The sequence below is a fragment of the Petromyzon marinus genome, chromosome 61 (genome assembly GCF_048934315.1).
Source record: "Petromyzon marinus isolate PM22_M1 ecotype Great Lakes invasive population chromosome 61, UKy_Petmar_22M1.pri1.0, whole genome shotgun sequence".
Lineage (NCBI taxonomy): Eukaryota > Metazoa > Chordata > Hyperoartia > Petromyzontiformes > Petromyzontidae > Petromyzon > Petromyzon marinus.
In genome coordinates, this window is record NC_133727.1 from 6,917,581 (window position 1) to 6,942,931 (window position 25,351).

Here is a 25,351-nt window from a genome sequence, read left to right on the forward strand (position 1 = left end):
ATAATAAATGAAACAATAAAAATTCTCACGACGTTTCGACTGCAACACAAGCAATCATCATCGGGTGTGAAAACCACAGCAAGATTTTTTTTTTTAAGTTGAAAAAAGGTGAGCTGTAGTTCTGCTGCTTCAGGGGATACGTGTTTTGTCCAAGACGGTGTGGAAGCTTCAGGGGATACGAGGGTGGGGCGGACACGGTTTTACCCGAACCAGCAAATACGTTGTAAAGTCAACGTTACAATAACAGCAGATATGATTAGACATAAGAAAACTCAACATGTTCGTCAATAACTCTGACATCCCTCAAAGACACTGGTGGAACCATCGGAACATCAACAGCAGGCTGATGAGTACATCTTCGTGAATGGGAAAGATTGAAGACGGGCCGCAGTAGTTCCATTGTGCGTTTGCACCATTGCCAACGCAGCAGCACCGATTTATTAAAATGTTCATTGGAAGTGGGAATGTTCGTGTTGGCTGCAATTCACATGTTTCCGCATGGCATGAGCAGACACACCTCCAGTCGTACGTGCAAAGAGGTTACGACTCCTGAATGTGGCCTCGTAAGGAAATGATCTGCTGGGAGCTCCCCCCGGTCAAGTGCAATGTTTATTGAAACGAAGTAAAATCTCAGGAATTTACAGGGTCGCTGGAGGTGAAAGTCGAGGTGATGGATCCGTGAAAGGGCGGGTGATGCTGTCAGGGGACGTTGAGTGTGGGTTGCGGCGACGCGCATCGCCCCGTGCTTTTAATGAATTGACGTATTGCAAAGCGACGTAAGAAGGTGGAGATGTAAGTCGGCGTTTTACTGTGTTTAGGGTAGGTTGGCTTATGTTAAGCGCAGGGGTGGAGCCAGGATTTTGACTTTGGGGGGTGCCGACTTCAATATTCTGAGATATCCAGTGTAATGTTTTCCAATGGGCGCCACAAATGTATAAAACAAATTTTATTGGATTTGAACGCGCAGTTTATTAATAGGTCGGAGCCGCTGATGTGGCTAATTAGTTAGATAAGTTCGAAAGGCTGCCGCTCAAGCAGCCTGCAGGGCAGCACACAAGGTGGCAGCCTGCAGGGCAGCACACAAGGTGGCAGCCTGCAGGGCAGCACACAAGGTGGCAGCCTGCAGGGCAGCACACAAGGTGGCAGCCTGCAGGGCAGCACACAAGGTGGCAGCCTGCAGGGCAGCACACAAGGTGGCAGCACGAGGTGGCAGCCTGCAGGGCAGCACACGAGGTGGCAGCCTGCAGGGCAGCACACGAGGTGGCAGCCTGCAGGGCAGCACACGAGGTGGCAGCCTGCAGGGCAGCACACAAGGTGGCAGCCTGCAGGGCAGCACAAGGTGGCAGCACACGAGGTGGCAGCCTGCAGGGCAGCACACAAGGTGGCAGCCTGCAGGGCAGCACACAAGGTGGCAGCCTGCAGGGCAGCACACAAGGTGGCAGCCTGCAGGGCAGCACACGAGGTGGCAGCCTGCAGGGCAGCACACGAGGTGGCAGCCTGCAGGGCAGCACACGAGGTGGCAGCCTGCAGGGCAGCACACGAGGTGGCAGCCTGCAGGGCAGCACACGGTGGCAGCCTGCAGGGCAGCACACGAGGTGGCAGCCTGCAGGGCAGCACACGAGGTGGCAGCCTGCAGGGCAGCACAAGGTGGCAGCACACGAGGTGGCAGCCTGCAGGGCAGCACACAAGGTGGCAGCCTGCAGCATTTTGCAGCAGCCGGATATCCGGTTATCCCGATAACTAACTTTCCCAAAATTTCAGGGGGGGGGGGCTAGGCCCCCCCAGCCCCCCCCCCCCTGTGGCTCCGCCCCTGGTTAAGTGAACTGCAGTTGAACGTTTCAACTATCAATGTTCATTGGTATTGAAAGTTGCAGCGTAGCCACGCGCACGGAAAAAAAACAATCCATTAAAATGTGAAATAAAGTTTGGGAAACCCATCGTGATATTCGTAATATCGCATCGTGGAAAATTATATCGGAGCTTTAAACACGGGAGGATACTGGGTGCGTGGTGTCACACCTCCGATTAAACACGGTTGGCTACGTACGGTGCGAAAGAAGTTATTACGTATACACAGTCTACAGATAAGGGACATGGGAACACGGAGAGACAGGCACTGGCTAAAAGTACCCCCCCCCCCATACAGTGTCGGTGATGTGTTTATTTCTACCAAGGTTAAAAGGTGTGGAACTTAAGATGCGGGATATCCAGCGGTCGAGCACAACAACGACTTTGGCTGCACGCGGCTTGTTCCTGCCCCACAACAGACGGCCTACAGAGATGGATGTCACACCTTTAGCACCTGGTGCTGCACGGTGGCTGGTGGCAGCTCATTCCCAGAACTATCCAGGCTCGGACCTGCTGAGCTTCACGAGATGGCACGCGATGGGGCGCATGCCAAGTGCTTGGGTCGTGAGCGAAGAAGGGGGCGGGGGGTTTTGGCTAAATAAGGGACATTGCTGTGACTGTTGTTGCCATGACTGACTTTGTGGTCAAGGCTAGGGTGAGGGCGTGGCGGCTGTCCTCGTGGCCACTCCCCCGAACTGATGTTGCGGGTTGTAGTTCCCGCACTCATCAAAGGGAGCAAACCCCCCCCCCCCAGGCACTGCCACTGAATTCCAACGTTTGAGGAGGAGGGGGGGGGGCGGTGGTGGTGGAGGGACGGAGTGGAGGATGGTAAATGGAGGGATGTGGGTGGGTGGAGGATGGATGGGAGGGCGATGTAGAATGACGTTGGGGTGGGGGAAGGGGGATGGAGGGTAGGAGAGGATGAGGGTGGTGGATGGAGTGGAGGAGGTGGTGAGAGATGGAGGGGTGGAGGATGGAGGGTGGTGGTGAGGGAGTGGAGGAGAGGGTGGTGAGGGAGAGGGTGGTGGGGGGTGGATGGAGTGGAGGTGGTGAGGGAGGTGGAGGGTGGTGGAGGGTGGTGGTGAGGGAGGTAAGGGGTGGAGGGGGTGGTGAGGGAGGTGGAGGGGGTGGTGAGGGAGTGGAGGGGGTGGTGAGGGGGGTGGAGGGTGGTGGTGAGGGAGGTGGAGGAGGTGGTGAGGTGGAGGGTGGTGGTGAGGGAGGTCGGGGGAGTGGAGGAGGTGGAGGGTAGTGGTGAGGGGGTGGAGGGGGTGGTGAGGGAGTGGAGGGGGTGGTGAGGTGGAGGGTGGTGGTGGTGGTGTGGGAGGTGGAGGAGGTGGTGAGGTGGAGGGTGGTGGTGAGGGAGGTAGGGGGTGGAGGAGGTGATGGGGGAGTGGAGGGGGTGGTGAGGGTGTGGAGGGGGTGGTGAGGGGGGTGGATGGTGGTGGTGAGGGAGGTGGAGGGGGTGGTGAGGGAGTGGAGGGGGTGGTGGGAGGTGGAGGATGGAGGGGGGGGGTGGTGGGGGGGTGGTGGGGGGGTGGTGGGTGGGGCCGGTGACGTCAATGAACGCCACCAGTGGGGCGCGCCTAGGAGCACATTCTTGCGCTGATCCAGGTGTCCGACGCACATCCACACGGCTGGGTTTGACTCCGGGAAGAAGCTCATCCGACGGGTAAGGCTCTCGTCTGTCTGTCTGCCTGTGTGGGGGAAACGGGAGATTTAGTTCTGTCGTGGCCATGCGAACCAAACTACTGCGCTTGTAAAGCCACCGTGGTCTGAGCTCATTCAAAGGAGCTGCGGAAACGGCAAAAAAAAACCGACACCAACTCTCTCGTATGTGCCCGTGCACGCTTGCACGTCGAACCTCTGTCGCACCGTACGTAGCCGACCGTGGCAATCGGAGGTGCCGGGGGAAAGGACGTTCGAAAGAAACGAGTTTGTCAATCTCGATGATGATGATGATAATTTTAAAGTGGCATCACGGCTTCCCGTGGGTTTTCTAATATCGCAAGGGAAGAGCGTTCCAGACGGCCGCCGGAAGCGCGTCTGAAAGCGGCGCGAGATGACGCCCTGCGAGGATGACTGATCGGAGTTCGCGTGATGATGATGGAGGTTTACGCACCTTGGCTAGATCGGCCGAGGTGCTGTGGGTTTCATTTGTTGGCAGGCACTTTGTGTGTGTGTGTGTGCGCGTGCGTGTGTATATATAATGAGCGCGACCATGTCAACGCGTTCGTTCGGCAACCAGAAGCCAATGCAGCTCACTGGACGGACACGGTCTCGGATCTTGCCGTAGACCCCCAAACCCCCCCCCCCCCCAACCCAGAGTGCTGTGTAAAACGCTGCCCACCGCAGCCTTGGTAATGTCGTGGCCAGCAACAGCAGCAGCAGGGACCTCGACATTTGCGTTGTTGCTGCTGCTGCTGCCAAAATCGTGCGCGAGAAAAGAATCGGGATTTGCTTCCAGCGTCTGCGATATGAAAGGTCAAAGCGCTTCAGACGCATCGGTCACGGGGTTTTGTTGACTACTTCAGAGAGCGCGACTCCAGATCTCGGCGATAACGCATCACTTCGCGACGACATCGAGCACACGATGATAACACGTGGAAAGCGCGATATAACCGCTCTATATACGCAGGGGCCCATGGTAACCCAATGGGGCTGTCTGTAATGCATGATGGATTAGTTATAACTTATGGAACTATAGTAATGTGTGTATGTATGTTGTGAACTCATTGCGCATGGTACGTAGTCAACGGCACTAATGTGAGACGCGGGGTGTACCTCTAATGTACAAGCACCAGTGCTGACGCAAGGTAACGTATGGACCTATGATAATGCACAGACACCCGTAGTAAGGGGCCTTCCATAAATGACGTCACGCGATTTTGGACGATTTTTTATCCCCCCCCCCTCGCCACACGGCGTCACAATAAGTCAGACTCCCCCCACCCCCTCAAATATGACGTCACAAAGCTCTGCCCCCCCCCCCCAAAAAAAAACCTATAGTGGAACGTGTTGTCTATATTTATATAAAGTTGCGAATTTTGATGTGACGTCACATTTCTCAACCCCCCCCTCCTCCTCCTCGTCACACATCGTCACGAATGTCTTACCCCCCCTCCACTCCCCCTAGGTGCGTGACGTCATTTATGGACGGGCCCTAACGCGTGTGTCCATGATAACGCACGATGACATGCACAATGTGTCGTGTGTGTCCCTGGCATGGACTCATGATAACAGTCGTTCTGCAAAGAGATGTGGCCATTTGTGGCGTTCGAGCGACGTTGTTTCTGCACCGATTGCCGCATTTAATTTGCGCTCGGCATTTTCGGTGAACCCCCCCCCCCCAGACCACGCTCGCCAATGAGACTCGCCGCATGGCGTCTTAGAGCCTTCACGTGGCGAAACAACAAAACACGTTCGCTTTGATTTGCAGAGCGAGCTTGCGTACGGGAGGGCGATAAAGACCCTTCCGTGATGTTGCTGAGGTCGCGGCTCCGTGTGGCCCCAAAGTTCAGTCACGAGCTGCCACCCGTGGGGAATCGTTTAAATAATCTCCGCACGTTTCGTCGACATCGTCGCATCCGCACGCTCCTGGCTCTGACGCTCCTCCTCGATGGCACTGCCGGGAGCCATCGACCGCATCGGAACATCGTCAAGCCGGACCGAATGCTGCTCCACATCGCCTTCATGAATGGGGGGCAATTAAGGGCGCAGTACGCAGCGCGATTGTGAACATGCCACCCGAACTCTTGGACCGTAGTGTAAACCCGCAGGTGTGTACAGTATAGAGATAGCGTGAGACAGACTCGGAGAGCCACAGAGACCCATAGAGACACAGAGGTGCATACTCATAGAGATACATCGAAACCCGCAGAGATTCATGGAGATACATTGAGGTTCATGGAGGGCCATAGAGATCCACAGAGATGCATTAAAGACAGGCCACAGCAGAGCAAACGGTGGCCATGCAACGCAAAACTACGTGCCATAGCAGTAAACCCTCTGGGTTCTGCGCTCTTTCAAAGAAGGAGGAAGAGCAAAACGACACGAACTTTGAGCTCGATTAGAAGCCTTCGTGACTGCAGGAATTACTTTCGGTAAAGTCAAACTTTCGATTTTCGTGCTCTAAACCAGGGGTGGGGAACCTTTTTTTTTCCGGCAAGGGCCATGTGGATATTTATGTAACATCATTCGCGGGCCATACAAAATTATCAACTTATATTTGGTCAAACGTTTGTATGTGATGGGCTGGACCTGCTTCTCTTTGGCGAGGCGCGGTGACGATGTTAGCCGGTGTTGACGATGTTGTTGCTACTCGCAACTGCTTCTCCAGGTTTTGCTCCTAGATTTATTGAGTTTCGAGTCCCGCCTGCGGTTGCCTTGGCAGGGCCAGAGACCAAATGAATTCGGACGTTCCCCACCCCTGATTTAAGAGGCTTCGGCACAGATTCGGTTGTCCTTCTGTTTGTCTTGGTGTGTGTCTCGCTCGTTGTGTCTTTGTGCGTGTGTCTCTCTCTCTGCACGTGTGTGTCTTTTATCATTCATTCGTACCTGATGACGGTTGCTTGCGTGTCAATCGAAACGTCGTATTCTATCATTATTTGATTTTATTTTCCACGCCACTTTACCGAAAGAACCAAAGAGTGACACTCGCCGTGGCCAGCAGCAGACCTCGACATTGGCATTTAACTCCTGGACAATATTGCCATGCGCAAAGAAATAGAATTTAGAATTGGGGCCGTCCATAAATGACGTCACGAACCTGGGGTGGGGGGGTCAGACATTTGTGACGATGTGTGACGATGGAGGGGGGGTTTGAGAAATGTGACGTCACATCAAAATGCGCAACTTTAAATAAATATGGACAAACACGTTCTACTTAATTAAATAGACTTTTTAATAAATGTTTTCTCCTACAACATCAGAGTGCAGCGCCGCATTAAATACGCACTACAGTGACAATAGTTTAAAGCGATTTGAAGCATCTTTTATATACTTTTTTGGGGGGGGGGGGCAGAGCTTTGTGACGTCATATTTGAGGGGGGGGGTCTGACTTTTTATGACGCCGTGTGACGAAGGGGGGGGGCGGGTCAAAAATCGTCCAAAATCGCGTGACGTCATTTATGGACGGCCCCATATCACAGCGTTAAAAAAAAAATATATAATAGGTGACGTTTCGGGCAATGCTCCTTTTTCACACGACCTCTGTGCCCTCTGCTATGCGCTGTGAAGAAGGACGCTCGGTCCAACAACGGTTTACAGGTAGAGGCGCAGCCCTGCAAGTGCTCGCTCACGCCACTGCTGACGGAAGGGACTCCCAAGTCGAGGGAGCTCTCTGGGGATGTATTTGGTCTACTTGTCCACAGCTGTACCCCCCCCCTCTCACCGTACACAAACTAACCGATCAACAAACGAGTTTTCGCTACTGTTCTCTGCTCCACAAGTCTATCGTCTCCCGCCTTGACCAATCCGAACTGACCAGCGTGGTGAAGTATGGTCAAGCAGCAACCAGCTGTGCGTTTGGGGCCGTGCGGGAGGCCCCTCATCCAGCAGTGGATTGACAACATGCTGCAAAGACAAAGATCTCCCGTATAGCCTTCAACAGACCGTTGGAGCAAGTGCCTATAAGATGGTGCACACAATCTCACACCCACGTAACAAAGACTGCACACTGCGGTATAATAAATACCGGTAGGCAGACGTGCAAACTGATCCCTGCAGACGCTGTACACATCGATGACCCATTAGGGGTGTATTACTTAGGAATTCAGGGTTGTTGTTGCATAGCAACTCAGGGTGCTGTTGCTTAGCAACTCATGGTGTTGTTGTTTAGCAAATCAGGGTGCTGTTGCTTAGCAACTCAGGGTGCTGTTGCTTAGCAACTCAGGGTACTGTTGTTTAGCAACTCAGGATTGTGTTGCTTAGCAACTCAGGGTGCTGTTGTTTATAAACTCAGGGTTGTGTTGCTTAGCAACTCGTGGTGCTGTTGCTTAGCAACTCAGGGTGCTGTTGTTTATAAACTGAGGGTTGTGTTGCTTAGCAACTCAGGGTGCTGTTGCTTAGCAACTCATGGTGCTGTTGCTTAGCAACTCAGGGTACTGTTGTTTAGCAACTCAGGATTGTATTGCTTAGCAATTCAGGGTGCTGTTGTTTATAAACGCAGTGTTGTGTTGCTTAGCAACTCGTGGTGCTGTTGCTTAGCAACTCAGGGTGCTGTTGCTTAGCAACTTAGGGTGCTGTTATTTAGCAATTCAGGGTTGTTGTTGCTTAGCAACTCGGTGCTGTTGTTTAGAAACTCAGGGTACTGTTGCTTAGCAACTCAGGGTGCTGTTGTTTATAAACTCAGGGTTGTGTTGCTTAGCAACTCGTGGTGCTGTTGCTTAGCAACTCAGGATACTGTTGTTTAGCAACTCAGGATTGTGTTGCTTAGCAACTCAGGGTTCTGTTGTTTATAAACTCAGGGTTGTGTTGCTTAGCAACTCGTGGTGCTGTTGCTTAGCAACTCAGGGTGCTGTTGTTTATAAACTGAGGGTTGTGTTGCTTAGCAACTCAGGGTGCTGTTGCTTAGCAACTCAGGGTACTGTTGTTTAGCAACTCAGGATTGTATTGCTTAGCAATTCAGGGTGCTGTTGTTTATAAACGCAGTGTTGTGTTGCTTAGCAACTCGTGGTGCTGTTGCTTAGCAACTCAGGGTGCTGTTGCTTAGCAACTTAGGGTGCTGTTATTTAGCAATTCAGGGTTGTTGTTGCTTAGCAACTCAGGGTGCTGTTGTTTAGAAACTCAGGGTACTGTTGCTTAGCAACTCAGGGTGCTGTTGTTTATAAACTCAGGGTTGTGTTGCGTAGCAACTCGTGGTGCTGTTGCTTAGCAACTCATGGTGCTGTTGCTTAGCAACTCATGGTGCTGTTGCTTAGCAACTCAGGGTACTGTTGTTTAGCAACTCAGGGTACTGTTGTTTAGCAACTCAGGGTGCTGTTGTTTATAAACTCAGGGTTGTGTTGCTTAGCAACTCGTGGTGCTGTTGCTTAACAACTCATGGTGCTGTTGCTTAGCAACTCAGGATTGTATTGCTTAGCAACTCAGGGTGCTGTTGTTTATAAACGCAGTGTTGTGTTGCTTAGCAACTCGTGGTGCTGTTGCTTAGCAACTCAGGGTGCTGTTGCTTAGCAACTCAGGGTGCTGTTATTTAGCAATTCAGGGTTGTTGTTGCTTAGCAACTCAGGGTGCTGTTGTTAGAAACTCAGGGTACTGTTGCTTAGCAACTCATGGTGCTGTTGCTTAGCAACTCAGTGTGCTGTTGCTTAACAACTCAGGGTGCTGTTGCTTAGCAACTCGGGGTTCTGTTGCTTAGCAACTCAAGGTTCTGTTGCTTAGTAACTCAGGATTTTGTTGCTTAGCAACTCAGGGTTATGTTGCTTCGTTACTAGACTTGGCAGAGCACGCTCGGAGCTTTCTAGGAGCGGGAGCTTGGGGAAATTACACTCTGATAGCTATCAGAGTCTGTAATTGCCCCAAGCTCAAACGCAAATTTAATGATTATTTGTGTTCAGTGTTGGAGTAATGAGACTCAAACGACATGCGCAGACAGCCGCGTGCAAAAAGTGCTCCGCCTTGGCGCGTTAGGCAAAAACCACCGGCCTCTCCTGAACCAACGGCATTTTGACCCGGATTGTCGCAGGTCGCCTTCGAAATGTATTTGAGCAAATGCCACCAAATTGACAGCAGCAGTGATGCCAAAACGGACGTCTGTGGACCGATTTCGTCCGAGCCAGGACTCATAGACGCAAGTAAAGTCACCCACGCTCACTGCTTCGCAGTGTGCCTCGGGACACCTTCATACGGGCGTTGTGCCCTTCCACCGCTACCCCCAGGAGACGTGGAATATTCGGCAAAAACTGGGTCCAACGTGTAAAACCGCATGCCAACGTTGGCATGCTCACTGGGATGTGAGGCTCGTTCATTTCGCGTCGACGGAGCAAGGCTCTCGAGTAACCAGACTTCATTCCGAGGATTATTATGATTCCGAGGGCGTTATGCCAGGCGCTCACCGGCTCGCTCACGGCGTGCAGGGGTTGACGGCGAATGCCACGCTTGCGGGGTCAAATGACCCGGAAGGCACCTGGTCTCCTCGGCCCTCTGGAGAGGGAGCAGAGTCGGGATGGGCGACCGACCGACTCTCCTCCCCACCCACCGCCACGCAAAGCCGGCTTGCCAGAGGCGGCAGTGGCGACGTGGCGGTCTGTAGAGGACAACGCAGAAAGAAAAAAACATCCACCCATTGCGGTGCTGTACTGTACGCCGTACGGGGAATGAAACTCATCCAACGGTGGATCGACACACAAGGGCTGTTGGTACATTGGTCTGAAAGCACACACGCGCGCGTGTGTGTGCGTGTGTGTGTGCTCTTGCGGAGCGGTAGTGTAGCGGTTAGCGCGCTGCGCTATGAACCTGGCGACCCGGGTTCGATTCCCGCTCACGGCCAACACCAGTGACGATTATCTGAACCGGTCACGGGCCTCCCCTAGGTCGACTCAGCCTCAAATGAGTACCTGGTGCGGTGTGTAAACATTGCCACTAGGGAGACAAAGGCGGTCGGGCGTGGTGCTGGACACCCACCCCCTCGTGCACCGTTCCGGCCTTCATAGGTGCTCGCTAACAGCACTTGCCCCTACAGTCTGTTAAGGCTATATGGGGGATCTTTGTCTTGCTGGTCGGCGGCACTCTGCTATTCATTCAGCCGTCCTCTGGACGAGCACGAAGCCCGCGGACTCTATAGGAAACCAAATATTCGGCACGCGGTCGTGACGGGCAGTGCAAGATCTGACCGTGTCCTCCGTTCCGGTGCTCGCCGAGCTGCATTGGCTTCCGATTGCCGAGCGAAGAACGTTCGTAAGGCCGCACTCGTTAGCCACAAACTGCTTGCCGCAAACGAAGCGCAATACCTCGCTGACCTTGTCCAGGAGCATGCACCATCGTCACGCAAACTCCGGTCACCCTCGCATTCGGCAAACGGCGGTCACCGCCGCATCGCGTGGCGCTTTCTGATGCGTCTGGAGCGCTCTTTCGTCCTATATTAGGACGCCACTGGAGCTTTGCGATTGTAAATCTAAATTGAAAACTCATTTCTTTAGAAGCTGCTTTTCTGCTTTCAGTTTGTTGCCTTTCCCCCGCACCTCCGATCCCCCATGGTTTGGCTACGTACAGTGACAAAAAGAGTTCTGCTTGGATACATAGAAAAAGCGCTGCCTGAACAACCCTGCCGGTGCTGTTGACCAGAGTCACCAGAGTTCTCCTGGCCGTGATCCTCACCGAGAACACGGTGGTGGTGGTGGGGGGGGGGGGGCTATCGTCAAGGGTTCAGTAGAACGAGTGCGTCGCTTCCCCCTTCCCCGCGTCTCGCTGTCAGCGGAGGGCCCCAGCGCTCTCCACGCGTACTCGGGGGGGGGGGGGGGGTTGGTTGCACGTCAGCCGTCACGCACGCACGCACGCAGCCTGCAGACCATGGTGAACTACCACAACGGTGCCCGTTTCATTGATGCGCCGACACCCCGACACGCCGACACGCCGACTCGCTGACTCGCCAGCGCACGGACAAACCCAGGGCATGGTTCGGCCTGGACACGCTGCTGGCACGCACCAACTTCCCTGGCACCATCTCGCGCATCCCTCGTGCGTGCTTTTTGAAGTGGTTTCTTTTTTTGGGGGGGGTCATGGTGCTTGTGAACTGCTGCCAGCAGGATTGCCATGTGACTCCCATCGGTGTCTTACACGAAACGGACGCGTAATTCAATCTAGATTTGAAGTTTTCGTGACTGCAGGGATCCATGCTCTTTGGTTCTTTCGGTAAAGTCACGTGGGTATAAAATAAAATAAATTGAATCACGACGTTTCGATTGCAACACAAGCAATCATCAACCTGATGATGATCATCAACCTGATGATGATCATCAACCTGATGATGATCATCAACCTGATGATGATCATCAACCTGATGATGATCATCAACCTGATGATGATCATCAACCTGATGATGATCATCAACCTGATGATGATCATCAACCTGATGATGATCATCAACATGATGATGATCATCAACCTGATGATGATCATCAACCTGATGATGATCATCAACCTGATGATGATCATCAACCTGATGATGATCATCAACCTGATGATGATCATCAACCTGATGATGATCATCAACCTGATGATGATTGCTTGTGTTGCAATCGAAACGTTGTGATTTAATTTATTTTATTTTATACCTACGTGACTTTAACGAAAGAGTAATTTTTTACACTTTTTTCGCGTAAGAATTTTTTTGCGATGATTTCGAGTCCGTGCCTGTGGGGGGACATTTAGTTTTGTCAGCTTGTAAAATTAAAAAAAATCCGCACACCGTATCTGCTGTTGGCCAAAACAGCATCTCAATGCTGAAAATTTTTACCCGCAAATTACTCAATTGGGATTCCACTCTATACGTGGATATTGTTGCTCCCGCAACTGAGAAAAACTTGGCAGGACCCCTGTGGCATGAACAAGGGTCGTACACCTCAGTATCCTGAGTAAACAAGCGTCATAATAATAATAACTCAAATCATTAGCATCATTGTGGAGGATGTAATAAAATCTGCTGATGAGAAACTGCTTGTCGAACCAATACTCTTTGGCTCTTTCGGTAAAGTCACGTAGGTGAAAAAATAATAATAATAATGAAAATAATAAAATGAAATTTACTAAATTTAATCACGACGTTTCGGGCGCAACACAAGCGTCCGTCATCAGGTGGGAAAGCATTTGTCTGCTGCTGCTGATGCAGACAGTTTTAAAAGGTTTTCAATAGGTGTAGCCCAAGGGTCATAAAGAAGTGGCTGGGTCTAGTGATGTTAAAGTGACAAATTAGCATGTAAGTGGGCACGGAAGTAACTATGATAATGTGAGAGATTGGCATGATGTTAAAGTGAGAAATTAGCATGTAACTGTCTTGAAATGAACGGAGGCCGTGTGTTGCTCATGCGCTATATAATAATTGTTGTGTTATTTTATTCGGTGGAGAGACGGATACGTGAATGAGACTTAATGCCTCCTTATTTGATTTAAAGCTTTCGTGACTGCAGGGATTCATATTCTTGGTTCTTTCGGTAAAGTCACGTAGAAGGGAAACAATAAAATAATAAAAATATAAAACAATAAAATTCTCACGACGTTTCGACTGCAACACAAGCAATCATCATCAGGTGTGAAAACCACAGCAAGAACATTTGAAAAAAGTGGCGGTTTTTTTTAACGTTAGCACCACAGAGAGCGATTTGACAGTTTGTTCAGATGGACGAGTCCATCTATGTTCGGAAAAGAGGAGGGGGGAGACGAAAATAATGGATGCGGTCTGAAAGCCACCTTAAGCGTGATCAATCAATTAAGACCCGAAATGGTTTATCAAATCCTTCCAATGCTTGCTAAGCCAGAATCCATCTTCTCGGTTGAAATTGCCTCTGTGCTTGTGTATGTGATTAGCCTCATGAACGAATCTTTCATGGTAGTCAGATGGCTTACAAATAACCTCTGTCTTGGAGAAGTCAATGTCATGTGAACCTACTGAATTATAACAGTGATCCGCCACGGCCGAGGTGTTGGTCCAACCGTGTTTAAGGTCTGCTTTGTGTTCACGAATGCGGTCCGAGACATGTCGTTTGGTTTCTCCAATGTAACTACTACCACAGAGGCAACTTAGTTTGTAGACACCAGGGTACTGTATGTCCGGAATCACATCTTTTACAGACGGAACCAGATCACGGATTTTATGTAATGTGTTGAAACGGACCTGGATCTTGTGTTTATTCAAGATTTTGGAGATCTTTTTTGTGATCCCCGCAATGTAGGGTAAAGTGATGGTTTTGAAAGGCTCCTCAAGAGGATCCTTCTTCATGGTTGGAGTGATAGCTTTACGGATTGTTTTAGTCGGAGTAACCATTAGCCTTAATTTATTTTGTTCTTATTTATTTTGTTCATTATAATAACGATGACCATTTAGATTATGCGTGTACATGTGCAATTGGCCGTGTGTTTGTGGGCTGGAGTTAAAACCAAACTAAATTATTTTATTTACCAGGTAAAGCCCCACTGAACTATTAGCGTTTTTTTTCAGCAACGAGCTGCCCACAAACGATAGCTCGACGAAGTGGCTCATCAACAACATATCGAGGGGTCAAATAACTCTAAACGCGTGATGCTGATTCTAAATGTGGAGGGAAAAACCGGAGGACCCGGAAAAAAGTCAACGCGACCACGGGGAGACCGTGCACACTCCAGATATATACAGCAGCAGGCGTCAGGGTCGGGATCGGACCCAACGACTTCCTCCATACCAGCCGAGGGAGTTGACATCTCGCCACCGCAGGACAATTTAGTCCGCAGATCTCGGCTAAACTGGAGGAAGACAAAATTAAGCCTCAACGCACAGGAGCACAAAACCGAGCAAAACAATCGACACGAAACAACAGCTGACAGACACATACAAAGCATGGGCGCAAGACCAGGCACACACGCAGGAATGTCCGTGGTGGCAAAGGGGCCGTCCATAAATGACGTTTACGCACCTGGGGGGGGGGGGGTCAGACATTTGTGACGATGTGTGACGAGGGGGGGGGGGTGTTGAGAAATGTGACGTCACATCAAATTGCGCAACTTTAAATAAATATAGACAACACGTTCTACTTAATTAAATAGACTTTTTAATAAATGTTTTCTCCTACAACATCAGAGTGCAGCGCCACATTAAATACTCACTACAATGACAATAGTTTAAAGCAATTTGAAGCATGTTTTTTTTGGGGGGGGGGCAGAGCTTTGTGACGTCATATTTGAAGGGGGGGGGTCTGACTTTTTGTGACGCCGTGTGGCAATGGGAGGGGGGGGGGGTAAAAAATCGTACAAGATCGCGTGACGTCATTTATGGACGGCCCCATAGCAGGCGAGGGAGACGACATTCTCAACCACCGCGCCGCTCCAAATCTCACCAGAATTTGTCGCAACCTGTTTTAGTCCGGGGACTTTGGAACCGTGCCTCTCAACAGCCAAGCACAGTGTGGAGGCGCCCACCAGAGGTGGGGAAACTCCCCGGTGCTCCCTGCGTACCCCCCCAATGCGGCCACGTGCGACGCGCGATGCCGAGAGGGCGCGTCACCCACGTGAGCCGGGGGCGACACCCACGAGAGCCGGGCGCGTCACCCACGAGAGCCGGGCGCGTCACCCACGTTAGCCGGGGGCGTGTTCGCGGCCCGCATGCCCGTGGCTCGAGATTTATTAAATCATTCGTGATTTGTTTGACAGCGGACAAAGCCACCGAGCTACTGGGCGATGCATCTGATCTTCTGGCAACAATCGACTCAAGAAAATTGAATGTTTCGCAGCCTGCTTTCCCCCAACCCCCAACACACCGCCACAATCGTCACACGCAGAGGAGCTCCCGTGGAACAATGCAACCCCTTTGTGTGTCGGACAACGAACCGCGGAAGTGGCTATCGCATTTGCAGAGCTACTACTGCCTATAACAATAAGTTCAACCTATAGGAATAATAAAACAGCCGTACAAATCTAGATTTGAAGTTTTCGTGACTGCGGGGATCCATACTCTTTTTGGTTCTTTCGGTAAAGTCACGTGGGTATAAAATAAAATAAATCACGACGTTTCGGGCGCAAGAGACAATTGCTGAAGTGGGCCGAGAGGGCTGCCGTGACAAGAGGCTATATAGGTAAGATGGGGGTGGGGAGGAGCAAGGGGGGAGAGATAGAAAGGGGGGGCGCTGTGTAAAAATGTTAAAGCACCAAAACTGAAACATTTTGCAAGGAATCATGTCTGCATTCACCACATATACTCGTGGTGAACATGCAAACAAAACACGCTCTGGTAGTACATGATGATGCATTGTCTTTGAAACTGATTGGTCCACACCAGAGACAGCCCTTCTTTCGAGCCTCGTCTCGAACGGTGTCAGACCAGCGGAGGACGCCAAAACGCGAACAGCACCAAGACAATGCCACTATCGGGGCATTGAGAGCCCGGCGCCAACAGCTACATCATGGGACACTCCCTTGCCAGAATCAAAACGTGAGAATGTGTTTTGCACTTTCTGGCAATAATACAGCCGCGTGAAAGCTGCAAACAACAACAAAAAAACAAACACGAAACAAAAACATTGCATTTTTTCTCGTGCATGTTCACCAAGAGTATGTGTGTGTGTGGTTAAAGCGGACACGATTCCTTGCAAAAGGTTTCAGTTTGGTGTTTTAACATCTTAACTAGACCTTGTTTCATTTCCAGAAAGGGTGAAAGCTCTTCTTATATTTTGATATACAGTCATACCTCGGTATACGACTGCTTTGGAATACGTCGAATTTGGTAAACGTCGTGTTTTGACGAGAAAAAAATGTCTTGTGATACGACGTCTTGCTTGGGATACGAGGCGCTTGCTAGAACTTGTATGGGTCGGGATGAATCACCGCGTACCCGCGTAGACCCCGTTCACGACTGAGACAAAGCGCCGCTCCTCAGTGCACAACCCTTGCTAGAACTCTCCGTGAATTTTCACGTGTTTCAACACCTCTCAGCAAGGAATTTTAATTTATTTATGCATTTATTTAAATGTATGTATACATTTTAGTAATAAGTAGTGTCTAAATTATTTTATACAACTCCATTAATGTATAATATGCCATATAAAATATAATTTCTAAAGCTCTGGAATGGATTATTTCCTTTCCCTTAATTTATTATTAGCAAAATTAGTTTGGTATTCGTCATTTTCGGAATAAGTCCTTCCCCTTCTGGCACGAATTACCGACGTATACCGAGGTGCCACTGTACTGGCAAGGGAGGTCCCATGAAATAAGTGCAACTGATTACATGCTGCCGCAAAGTATTCACTCGCCCTCGGAGACTTAGAGAGGGCGACTCGGAGATACATGGAGAAACCACAGACTACGAACGTTGAACTTCTTTCGCACCGTACATAGCCAGACCTGCTAATCGGAGGTGCGCGGGAAGGACAACAAACTATAAACAAGAACCAGTTCCAATGAAATTGGTTCTTAATGTAGATGATTTAAAGTGCATAGGCTTCCTAATATCGGAAGGAAGAGCGTTCCAGACGGCTGCAGAAGCACATCTGACGAGCGGGAAGGCACCAGCAACCATGGGGTGAGCTGGCGCTGTCAACAATTGCCCAAGCTCTGTGGTCCACTAAATATAAAGGTTGTATCGGCCAATCAAATGAGCATTTATAAATGTGATAGGAAGCTGGAGCGCCCCGGGAAAACCCATGCAGGCGAGGGGGCAACGCTATATCCCATAGACATTGAACAGGTGGAGTCCGAATTTTGCTCTACCGCCTTCTCCTGGCAATCGAGGGTATGGCTCCTCCTCGACACCCATGGAAAGGGAGTTTCACAACATCTCTGTGTGTGATCCATCAGTGCCAGATTACAGGCGTGTATAGCTACCACCGCCCCTTCGTTGACCACTATCATGCACCAGTACCTGCAATCCGTACTTGGGATCGGACTAGAACGTGTGAAAGACAATCGTAGAGATTACTAGGGCAGAAGCAATTGAATGCCGCATGTTCCTATGACATCCTGTATTGATGGCTCAGCTGGCCATTATGATCACATTCGCAAATATGCCCTTACTGTACCGTAAATATTATGTTTGGCGCAAAGTGTCCAAACAACACTCGTCACACTGATTAGTCGCACTGCCTTCTATGTTGAACTTCTTTGTAGCCAACAGTGCTAATCGGAGGTGCGGGAATAAATGTAGTTGTTTTTATAACTGAAACATGGGTTTATGTGTCGGGCAATGGCCCTGCTTAAGAGCAGAGCGAAGGGAGGGCAGAGAGATTGTTGTCGGAGCCCTGAGAAAACTGAAACGTTTCTTTGGAAAATTCACCCATGAACACCTTCGCATTGATTGACATAGGGCAATTTCTCATCGGGGTCGCTGTTGAGCGGTGTTTGCTTTTGATCATTCGAACCGAGCACATTGTGTTTAAATTGATATCAAAGAAAAAGAAAACCCCCAGCAAAAAACGGGGGACACGCGCGTAGGCAGGAAGCGGACAGAAACCGCATCTCGCAAAGATGCGGTGCCGCTCGCAAACAGGATGAAGGCGACGCGCCTCCCGTCCGTACATACGCCCGGCGTGTGTGCGTGCTACGTGACCACCTCCACACTTGCATTCATAGCGTCCTCAGCCTTGTCTAGACCACCGCTTCCAAAGGGCGCTGCAACGTGAGAGTGTAATGATGTTTGTTCCGAGCACCCAGCGAAATGTGCAACGCTGCACGTGTTGCTGGGCACGAACTCATTAGTTGTTCAAAACCGTGGCCGTCCCTTTAGGCAGCGATGAAACCACTGTAAGACCGGTTTCACACATATTTTGTGGTCAAGAAAGGTCCTTGGCTGTATTACATTACGGGGCGTAACGATGGATCCATTCTTTGACAACAGCCCATTATTTGACACGGATCAGATCTTACGAATTAGATTAGTTTTTTTATTCGTGTGCGTGTGTTGTGAGGGCAGCGGTGGGACAGCGGATGACGCAATTCCATGTGAATCAAGCAGCCCGAGTTCCATTGCTATCCACGGATAATGAACGATATCCGGACCGGTCCTGGCCTGCCTCCATCACCGATCTGGTGAAGTATGGTCAAACGTCCCCTCCCACGACTGACATGGGAAGGAGATTGAGGCCATCTTTCAGCAGTGGATTGACAAAGGGTTGCGTGTGGGGAGAGGGGGTATTATCTGAATTATTGAGATAATAATTTTTAAAAAAAAACGAAACAAGTTCGTCAATACCACTCCATGTGTGGCCTTAAAAGAGAAAACACAAATCTATAATAGGCGACGCTCTGGGCAATGGCAGTGCTATTGACGAATGTGTCGCGTTTTCTTTGTAACCTGTGCTTGTGCACCAAATATGTAGTTTGTAAAGATAATTATCTCGCGTGATCCCATGACAAAGCCGCTCAGAGGTGTCACAGTGCATCAAAAACGTTCAACAAAACAATTCCAAGTGGGCCAGGGAATGCGTCGCGAAGTGAACCACGTTTTTTTTATCATGTGATTCTTATCACGCCAAACGGTATATTTAGTGCTGCTCTCCCAACTCTGGGTCCTCCGGGTTTTCCCCCTCGACATTTAGAATCAACGTGCATTCAGAGTATTTGGCTGCGATACATTTCCACACGATGATAAGCCACTTCGTTGAGCTATCATTTGTGCTAGCCAAGTCGCTTCTGAAAAAGAGGCACATAGCCTTACAAGGTAAAATAAAAATGTAAGTTCAGTAAGAAAGTTATCCACTCCACCCATTGTCAGATTATCCGAGTAGCAAAAGCAGCTACATATGCTGCGGGCCCCGCACTTTCAAGGGCCCCGTGCTAAATGCTTTCAAGCTATCAATTTCGGTTCAGTGATTCTGCACTTGCTCTATTACTATAGTACTATACTGCCTTCAACTTTAACGAACGACTGGGTGTTTAAGGTTAGCGATTTGTCATTATCTGGCTGTAAAGCAAATTAAAAAATATAATTACTTTACTATGCAAGTAAAAATGTGTTTTCATATTTTTTAAAAAAATTTAGGGCCCCTTTCTAACATACGCTACAGGCCTCGCACTAGCTTAATCCGGCACTGACTCCACTTCCCTACCGTCTCTATGTACAATGAAGAAGGCCATACGCAGTGTTTATCAACACACGCGTGGAGTTTTTGTTGTTGTTGTTGTTGTTTGCGCTCGTACACCACTGCCAACGCAGCAGCAGCCTCGCCAAAATAATTTAGTTTGACCCTCGTATCGACGACCCGCGACACCGAAGCATTGACAAACGACGGCGACGATGTTGACGTCGTCCTCGTCGGACGCTGTCTGTCCCGCTAATCACGCAGACGCCGCTGCCACCGCTGCCACAGTCGCCACTGCCGGCCCCATGGCGTCCATGAACCGTCACGCGGGCAGCGGCGAGGGCACCGGCTCCATGAGGCGCCTCCCCGCGCGCTTCTCAACGCTCCCCTCGCTCCCTGGCGGCGGGCGGCTCAACGGAGGGCCCGGCGGGGGTGGCTCGGGCACCCTGGGGCGCCCGTGGGGGGCGACGATGGAGGGGGGCGCGATGGGGAGCCCAGGGAACGGCCCGACGGCGATGGAGGGGGGCGCGACGGAGATGTCGCCGGGAGGCGGCGGGGGCCCCCTGTCGCCCACGGCGTACGACGTGCGCACCGAGACCTTCGAGCTGCCCAACATCTGGAGCCTGTTCGCCTTCAGGAACGTGGGCAACGCCGGTGGAGAGGTGAGGTGGTCGTGGTGGCGGTGGTGGCGGTGAAGTTCGCGTGTGGGCGGCGTGACCGGCCGCCCGGGGTCACGGGTGCCGGGAGGTCGATGGCCCCGGAGCGCGAGCCGACAAAGAGCGGAAAGCGGCCCTGCGGCGCCGGCTTGGAGGCAGGGCGGTGGGCCACCTTCAAGCGTTTTGTCCCAGGGCGGTGGCAAATTGTTGAGACTCGGGGAAAGGGGGCGGTTGTTGTCAAGTTCAGACGTCATCGGCACGCGGAGGCAGCGATGGAACTCGAGGTGGGTGGTGGGGGCATATCACTCTGTTGCCTCCTTGCATCAAGGGGCAATGTCAACCACGTGCAGCCTCCTTCCAGTGATGAATTCATAATGAGCGAATGAACTGCCGCAGCACAGGTGGCGCCGTAGTTGTGGGTAGTGGCGGGCGGCGGGGGGGGGGGGGCTATCGGATCACATCCCCACTCGGCAGACTGGATTAATAATAATTGGTGAGCGTTTTTATTTTTCCACATTTTTATCCTGATCCGTTTCAGATCACGTGCAGAGCAGCCGCCCACCCATCCACGTTCGATTTCGAGAGCGGTCCACGGGAAGTGGCTACCACAGGGCTACATCTGAGGCCCCTTCTTCAAGCGACACTCCAGTTCAGACAGTAGAGGGCGGTTCTTTGCCACACGCCCTGCCACTAAGAGCAAGCTTTCGTCGCGTGACGGTCAAACAAACGAATTTAGCCAACTTAAGTGCGATGAGAATTTTTTTTGTGGGTGTGTGTGCGTGTGTGCAATTATTGGTAACGGGAGTGGTTGCTGAGGCCATCAACTCGTTCCACTGGAAGAACGCCTCACTCGTAAAATGGCTGCACGGCCCACGTAGAGAGCTATTCGCGTTACAGTGCAGTTTTTTTTTTCTCTGCCTCCGGGGAGAAATTATCTTGCAAAACACCACCGCGCCGTGTGTGTGCATTATTAACGTGTGTCGTGTTTCAGCCACGGCACGTCCACTGTTCCTGCGCTCTTCACGGACCCGCATTGGCCAGCGTTGTTCGAGTATCGGGTCAAAGGACAACCTCGCGACGCACACACGAGGCATGGGGGAAAAGCCGTGATCTCTGAACGGTGGACTGGCGGACCTTTTTTCGTTGTTGTCTTGAGTCTTTGAGCCAGCCTGGGCCAGGACTCCACGAGCATTTCGCAGCGCGCACTTTTCACCCAGGCAACCCGGAGAGCAAACCGACTTAGGCGTTTCACGACTTATCCCGATAGCGACAAAAGGCACCGTACGTACGCTTTACATTTTCATAAACGGGTGAATTAAGACGCCCAGCATGTCACGGCCGGTCTTTTGTGGGGCATGCCGAAGCCACCTCGCCCTGCAATCAGTACCGGATTAAACTAGTGTGGGGGCTTCTAGCGAATGTTATAAAGGGGCCTTAAATTTAAAAAATATATATTTATTAAAACACAAATGTATAACTTGCACAGTAAAGTAATTGTATTTTTTCATTTGCTATACGGCCAGATAATACGACAAATCGCTAACCTTAAACACCCAGTCGATCGTAAAAGTTGAAGGCAGTATAGCACTACAGTTAGGGAAATGAGCATTTGATCCCCTGCTGATTTTGTACGTTTGCCCACTGACAAAGAAATGATCAGTCTATAATTTTAATGGTAGGTTTATTTGAACAGTGAGAGACAGAATAACAACAACAAAATCCAGAAAAACGCATGTCAAAAATGTTATGAATTGATTTGCATTTTAATGAGGGAAATAAGTATTTGACCCCTCTGCAAAACATGACTTAGTACTTGGTGGCAAAACCCTTGTTGGCAATCAGAGAGGTCAGACGTTTCTTGTAGTTGGCCACCAGGTTTGCACACATCTCAGGAGGGATTTTGTCCCACTCCTCTTTGCAGATCTTCTCCAAGTCATTAAGGTTTCGAGGCTGACGTTTGGCAACTCGAACCTTCAGTTCCCTCCACAGATTTTCTATGGGATTAAGGTCTGGAGACTGGCTAGGCTACTCCAGGACCTTAATGTGCTTCTTCTGGAGCCACTCCTTTGTTGCCTTGGCCGTGTGTTTTGGGTCATTGTCATGCTGGAATACCCATCCACGACCCATTTTCAATGCCCTGGCTGAGGGAAGGAGGTTCTCACCCAAGATTTGACGGTACATGGCTCCGTCCATCGTCCCTTTGATGCGGTGAAATTGTCCTGTCCCCTTAGCAGAAAAACACCCCCAAAGCATAATGTTTCCACCTCCATGTTTGACGGTGGGGATGGTGTTCTTGGGATCATAGGCAGCATTCCTCCTCATCCGAACACGGCGAGTTGAGTTGATGCCAAAGAGCTCCATTTTGGTCTCATCTGACCACAACACTTTCACCCAGTTGTCCTCTGAATCATTCAGATGTTCATTGGCAAACTTCAGACGGGCATGTATATGTGCTTTCTTGAGCAGGGGGACCTTGTGGGCGCTGCAGGATTTCAGTCCTTCACGGCGTAGTATGTTACCAATTGTTTTCTTGGTGACTATGGTCCCAGCTGCCTTGAGATCATTGACAAGATCCTCCCATGTAGTTCTGGGCTGATTCCTCACCGTTCTCATGATCATTGCAACTCCATGAGGTGAGATCTTGCATGGCACCCCAGGCCGAGGGAGATTGACAGTTCTTTTGTGTTTCTTCCATTTGCGAATAATCGCACCAACTGTTGTCATCTTCTCACCAAGCTGCTTGGCAATGGTCTTGTACCCATTTCAGCCTTGTGTAGGTCTATAATCTTGTCCCTGACATCCTTGGAGAGCTCTTTGGTCTTGGCCATGGTGGAGAGTTTGGAATCTGATTGATTGCTTCTGTGGACAGGTGTCTTTTATACAGGTAACAAGCTGAGATTAGGAGCACTCCCTTTAATAGTGTGCTCCTAGTCTCAGCTCGTTACCTGTATAAAAGACACCTGGGAGCCAGAAATCTTTTTGATTGAAAGGGGGTCAAATATTTATTTCCCTCATTAAAATGCAAATCAATTTATAACATTTTTGATATGCGTTTTTCCGGATTTTTGTTGTTGTCACTGTTCAAATAAACCTACCATTAAAATTATAGACTGATCATTTCTTTGTTAGTGGGCAAACGTACAAAATCAGCAGGGGATCAAATACTTTTTTCCCTCACTGTACAGTGACAGACAGTGCCGGATTAAGCTAATGCGGGGTCTGTAGTGTATGTTATAAAGGGGCTCTAAATAAAAATAAATAAATATAAAAACACACATTTTTTACTTACATAGTAAAGTAATTGTATTTTTTTATTTGCTATACGGCCGGATAATACGACAAATCGCTAACCTTAAACACCCAGTCGTTCATAAAAGCTGAAGGCAGTATAGTACTATAGTAATAGAGCAAGTGCAGAATCACTGAACCGAAATTGATAGCTTGAAAGCATTTAGCGCGGGGGCCCTTGAAAACGCGGGGCCCCATAGCTACTACTTATGTCGCCACTTTTGCTACTACGATAATCCGGCACTGCCTGCAATGGCTTCAATGTGCGTACGTTGGTGATAGTGCAAAGTGCCGTCGTGTCGGGCTTGCGGGGGAGCGGCGGCGTAGTGGTTCAGCGCACCCACCACGCTGTGAGACCCGGAGGACCGAGTTCGATCCCTCCCGCTCACAGCCAACACAGTGTGGCGAATATCTGAACCCGCTTCTGGGCCTCTCTGAGGTCGCGGCGGCCTTATTGAATGAGTGCCTGGCGCAGCGTGTCAAATAAAAATCGGTACTTGAGAGACAAAGGCGGCCGGGTGTGGTGCTATGCCAGCCGGCCTTCTCGATTTGAACCATCCGTCCCTCACAGAGGTGATGGGGGAGAGGGTCAAGATACCGCTTTGATAGTGTGGGGAAAACATGCAGTGTGTGTGTGACATTAACTCCAACTGCTGGTGATGCAATCTTTTGAAAGTCGATGCAGGTGAGAGAGACGGTTTGTTATGGTTACTTAAACGTTGTGTTTGTTATTACTTTCGAAGTTAACTAAATAGAGAGTTTAATTAGATGAACGGCGTTAATTTTGTTTATTGTCAGGAGACTGTGCCGAGTGCTATCTTCTGCATGATTCGTAAAGCGCCAAAGAAGAGTGAAATATAGGACGACACGATGATTGGTTCCGTTGTGATCCAAACTGTAAGGATATTGTTACGTTGCTGTTTGGGACTTCCTTGAATTGAAAACTGACCAAATTCATCAAAGGGGTTGCCCAAAATCTGGAGACATAAAATCCAGGGTGGAAAAAGGACTTTGCCAATATGGAAAACGCATTTCGTCCATCATTGTCTTACGTACTGCTCGCTAAATATTTCCGATGTGTATAGAAACAATTTCAGCTTGCAATGCGCCATCACACGTGACCATAGACGAGCTGGAAAGCAGTCCCACTGAGCCGGCGCCAACAATTACCCAAGATCTGCAGTTCTCTATATGTGAAAGTGTTATCGGCAAATGAATGAGTGCTTAAATGTGGGAGAGAAAACCAGAGCACCCGGAGAATAGCCACGCGTACGAGGGGGAAACACTTGATTTCCATACAGAGGGAATAGGTGGAGTCCACATTTTTGCTCTACCGAACTTCTGGCGAGCTTAATGCATTGCTCATCCTCGACGCCTACCCACGTTGAAGGGATTTTCACCACATTTGCGTGATCCACCAACTTTCACCTCCACAGTGCTGGATTACAGGCCTGTGTGCATAGCCACCACCGCCCAAAGACAAAGCAGAAAAGACAAAGATCCCCCGTATAGCCTTAACATACTCATATTCTTAGCTCTTTCGGTAAAGTCACATTGAAGGGAAACAATAAAATATATATACAACAATAAAAATTCTCACGACGTTTCGACCATAACACAAACGGTCGTCATCAGGTGTGAAAAACCAACCGCAAGAAACATTTGAAAGAAGTGGCGGTTTGCATTTATACATTTATTTTTAAAGGTGTGCTTATTTATTTATTTTTAACCGTTAGCGCCACGGGCAGCGATTTGGCAGTTTATTTAGAAGGACTAGTCCATCTATGTTCTGAAAAGAGGAGGGGGGAGACGAAAAATTAATGTATGCTGTCTGAAAGCCACCGTAAGCGTGAACAATCAATTAAG

General features: G+C 50.0%; 1 protein-coding gene across 2 annotated transcripts in view; it reads left to right on the forward strand.

Moving 5' to 3' along the window:
* The first annotated feature begins 3,410 nt into the window (after positions 1 to 3,410).
* The window catches only part of LOC116955650 (uncharacterized), a 52,723-nt gene continuing 30,782 nt past the window's right edge, over positions 3,411 to 25,351 (forward strand). For both annotated transcript variants that reach the window (XM_032976859.2, XM_032976860.2), the window contains exons 1-2: positions 3,411 to 3,517; positions 19,806 to 20,203. In XM_032976859.2, coding sequence (XP_032832750.2) covers positions 19,847 to 20,203 — 357 coding nt within the window. In that variant the 5' untranslated portion in view covers positions 3,411 to 3,517; positions 19,806 to 19,846. The remainder of the gene's footprint in view (positions 3,518 to 19,805; positions 20,204 to 25,351) is intronic.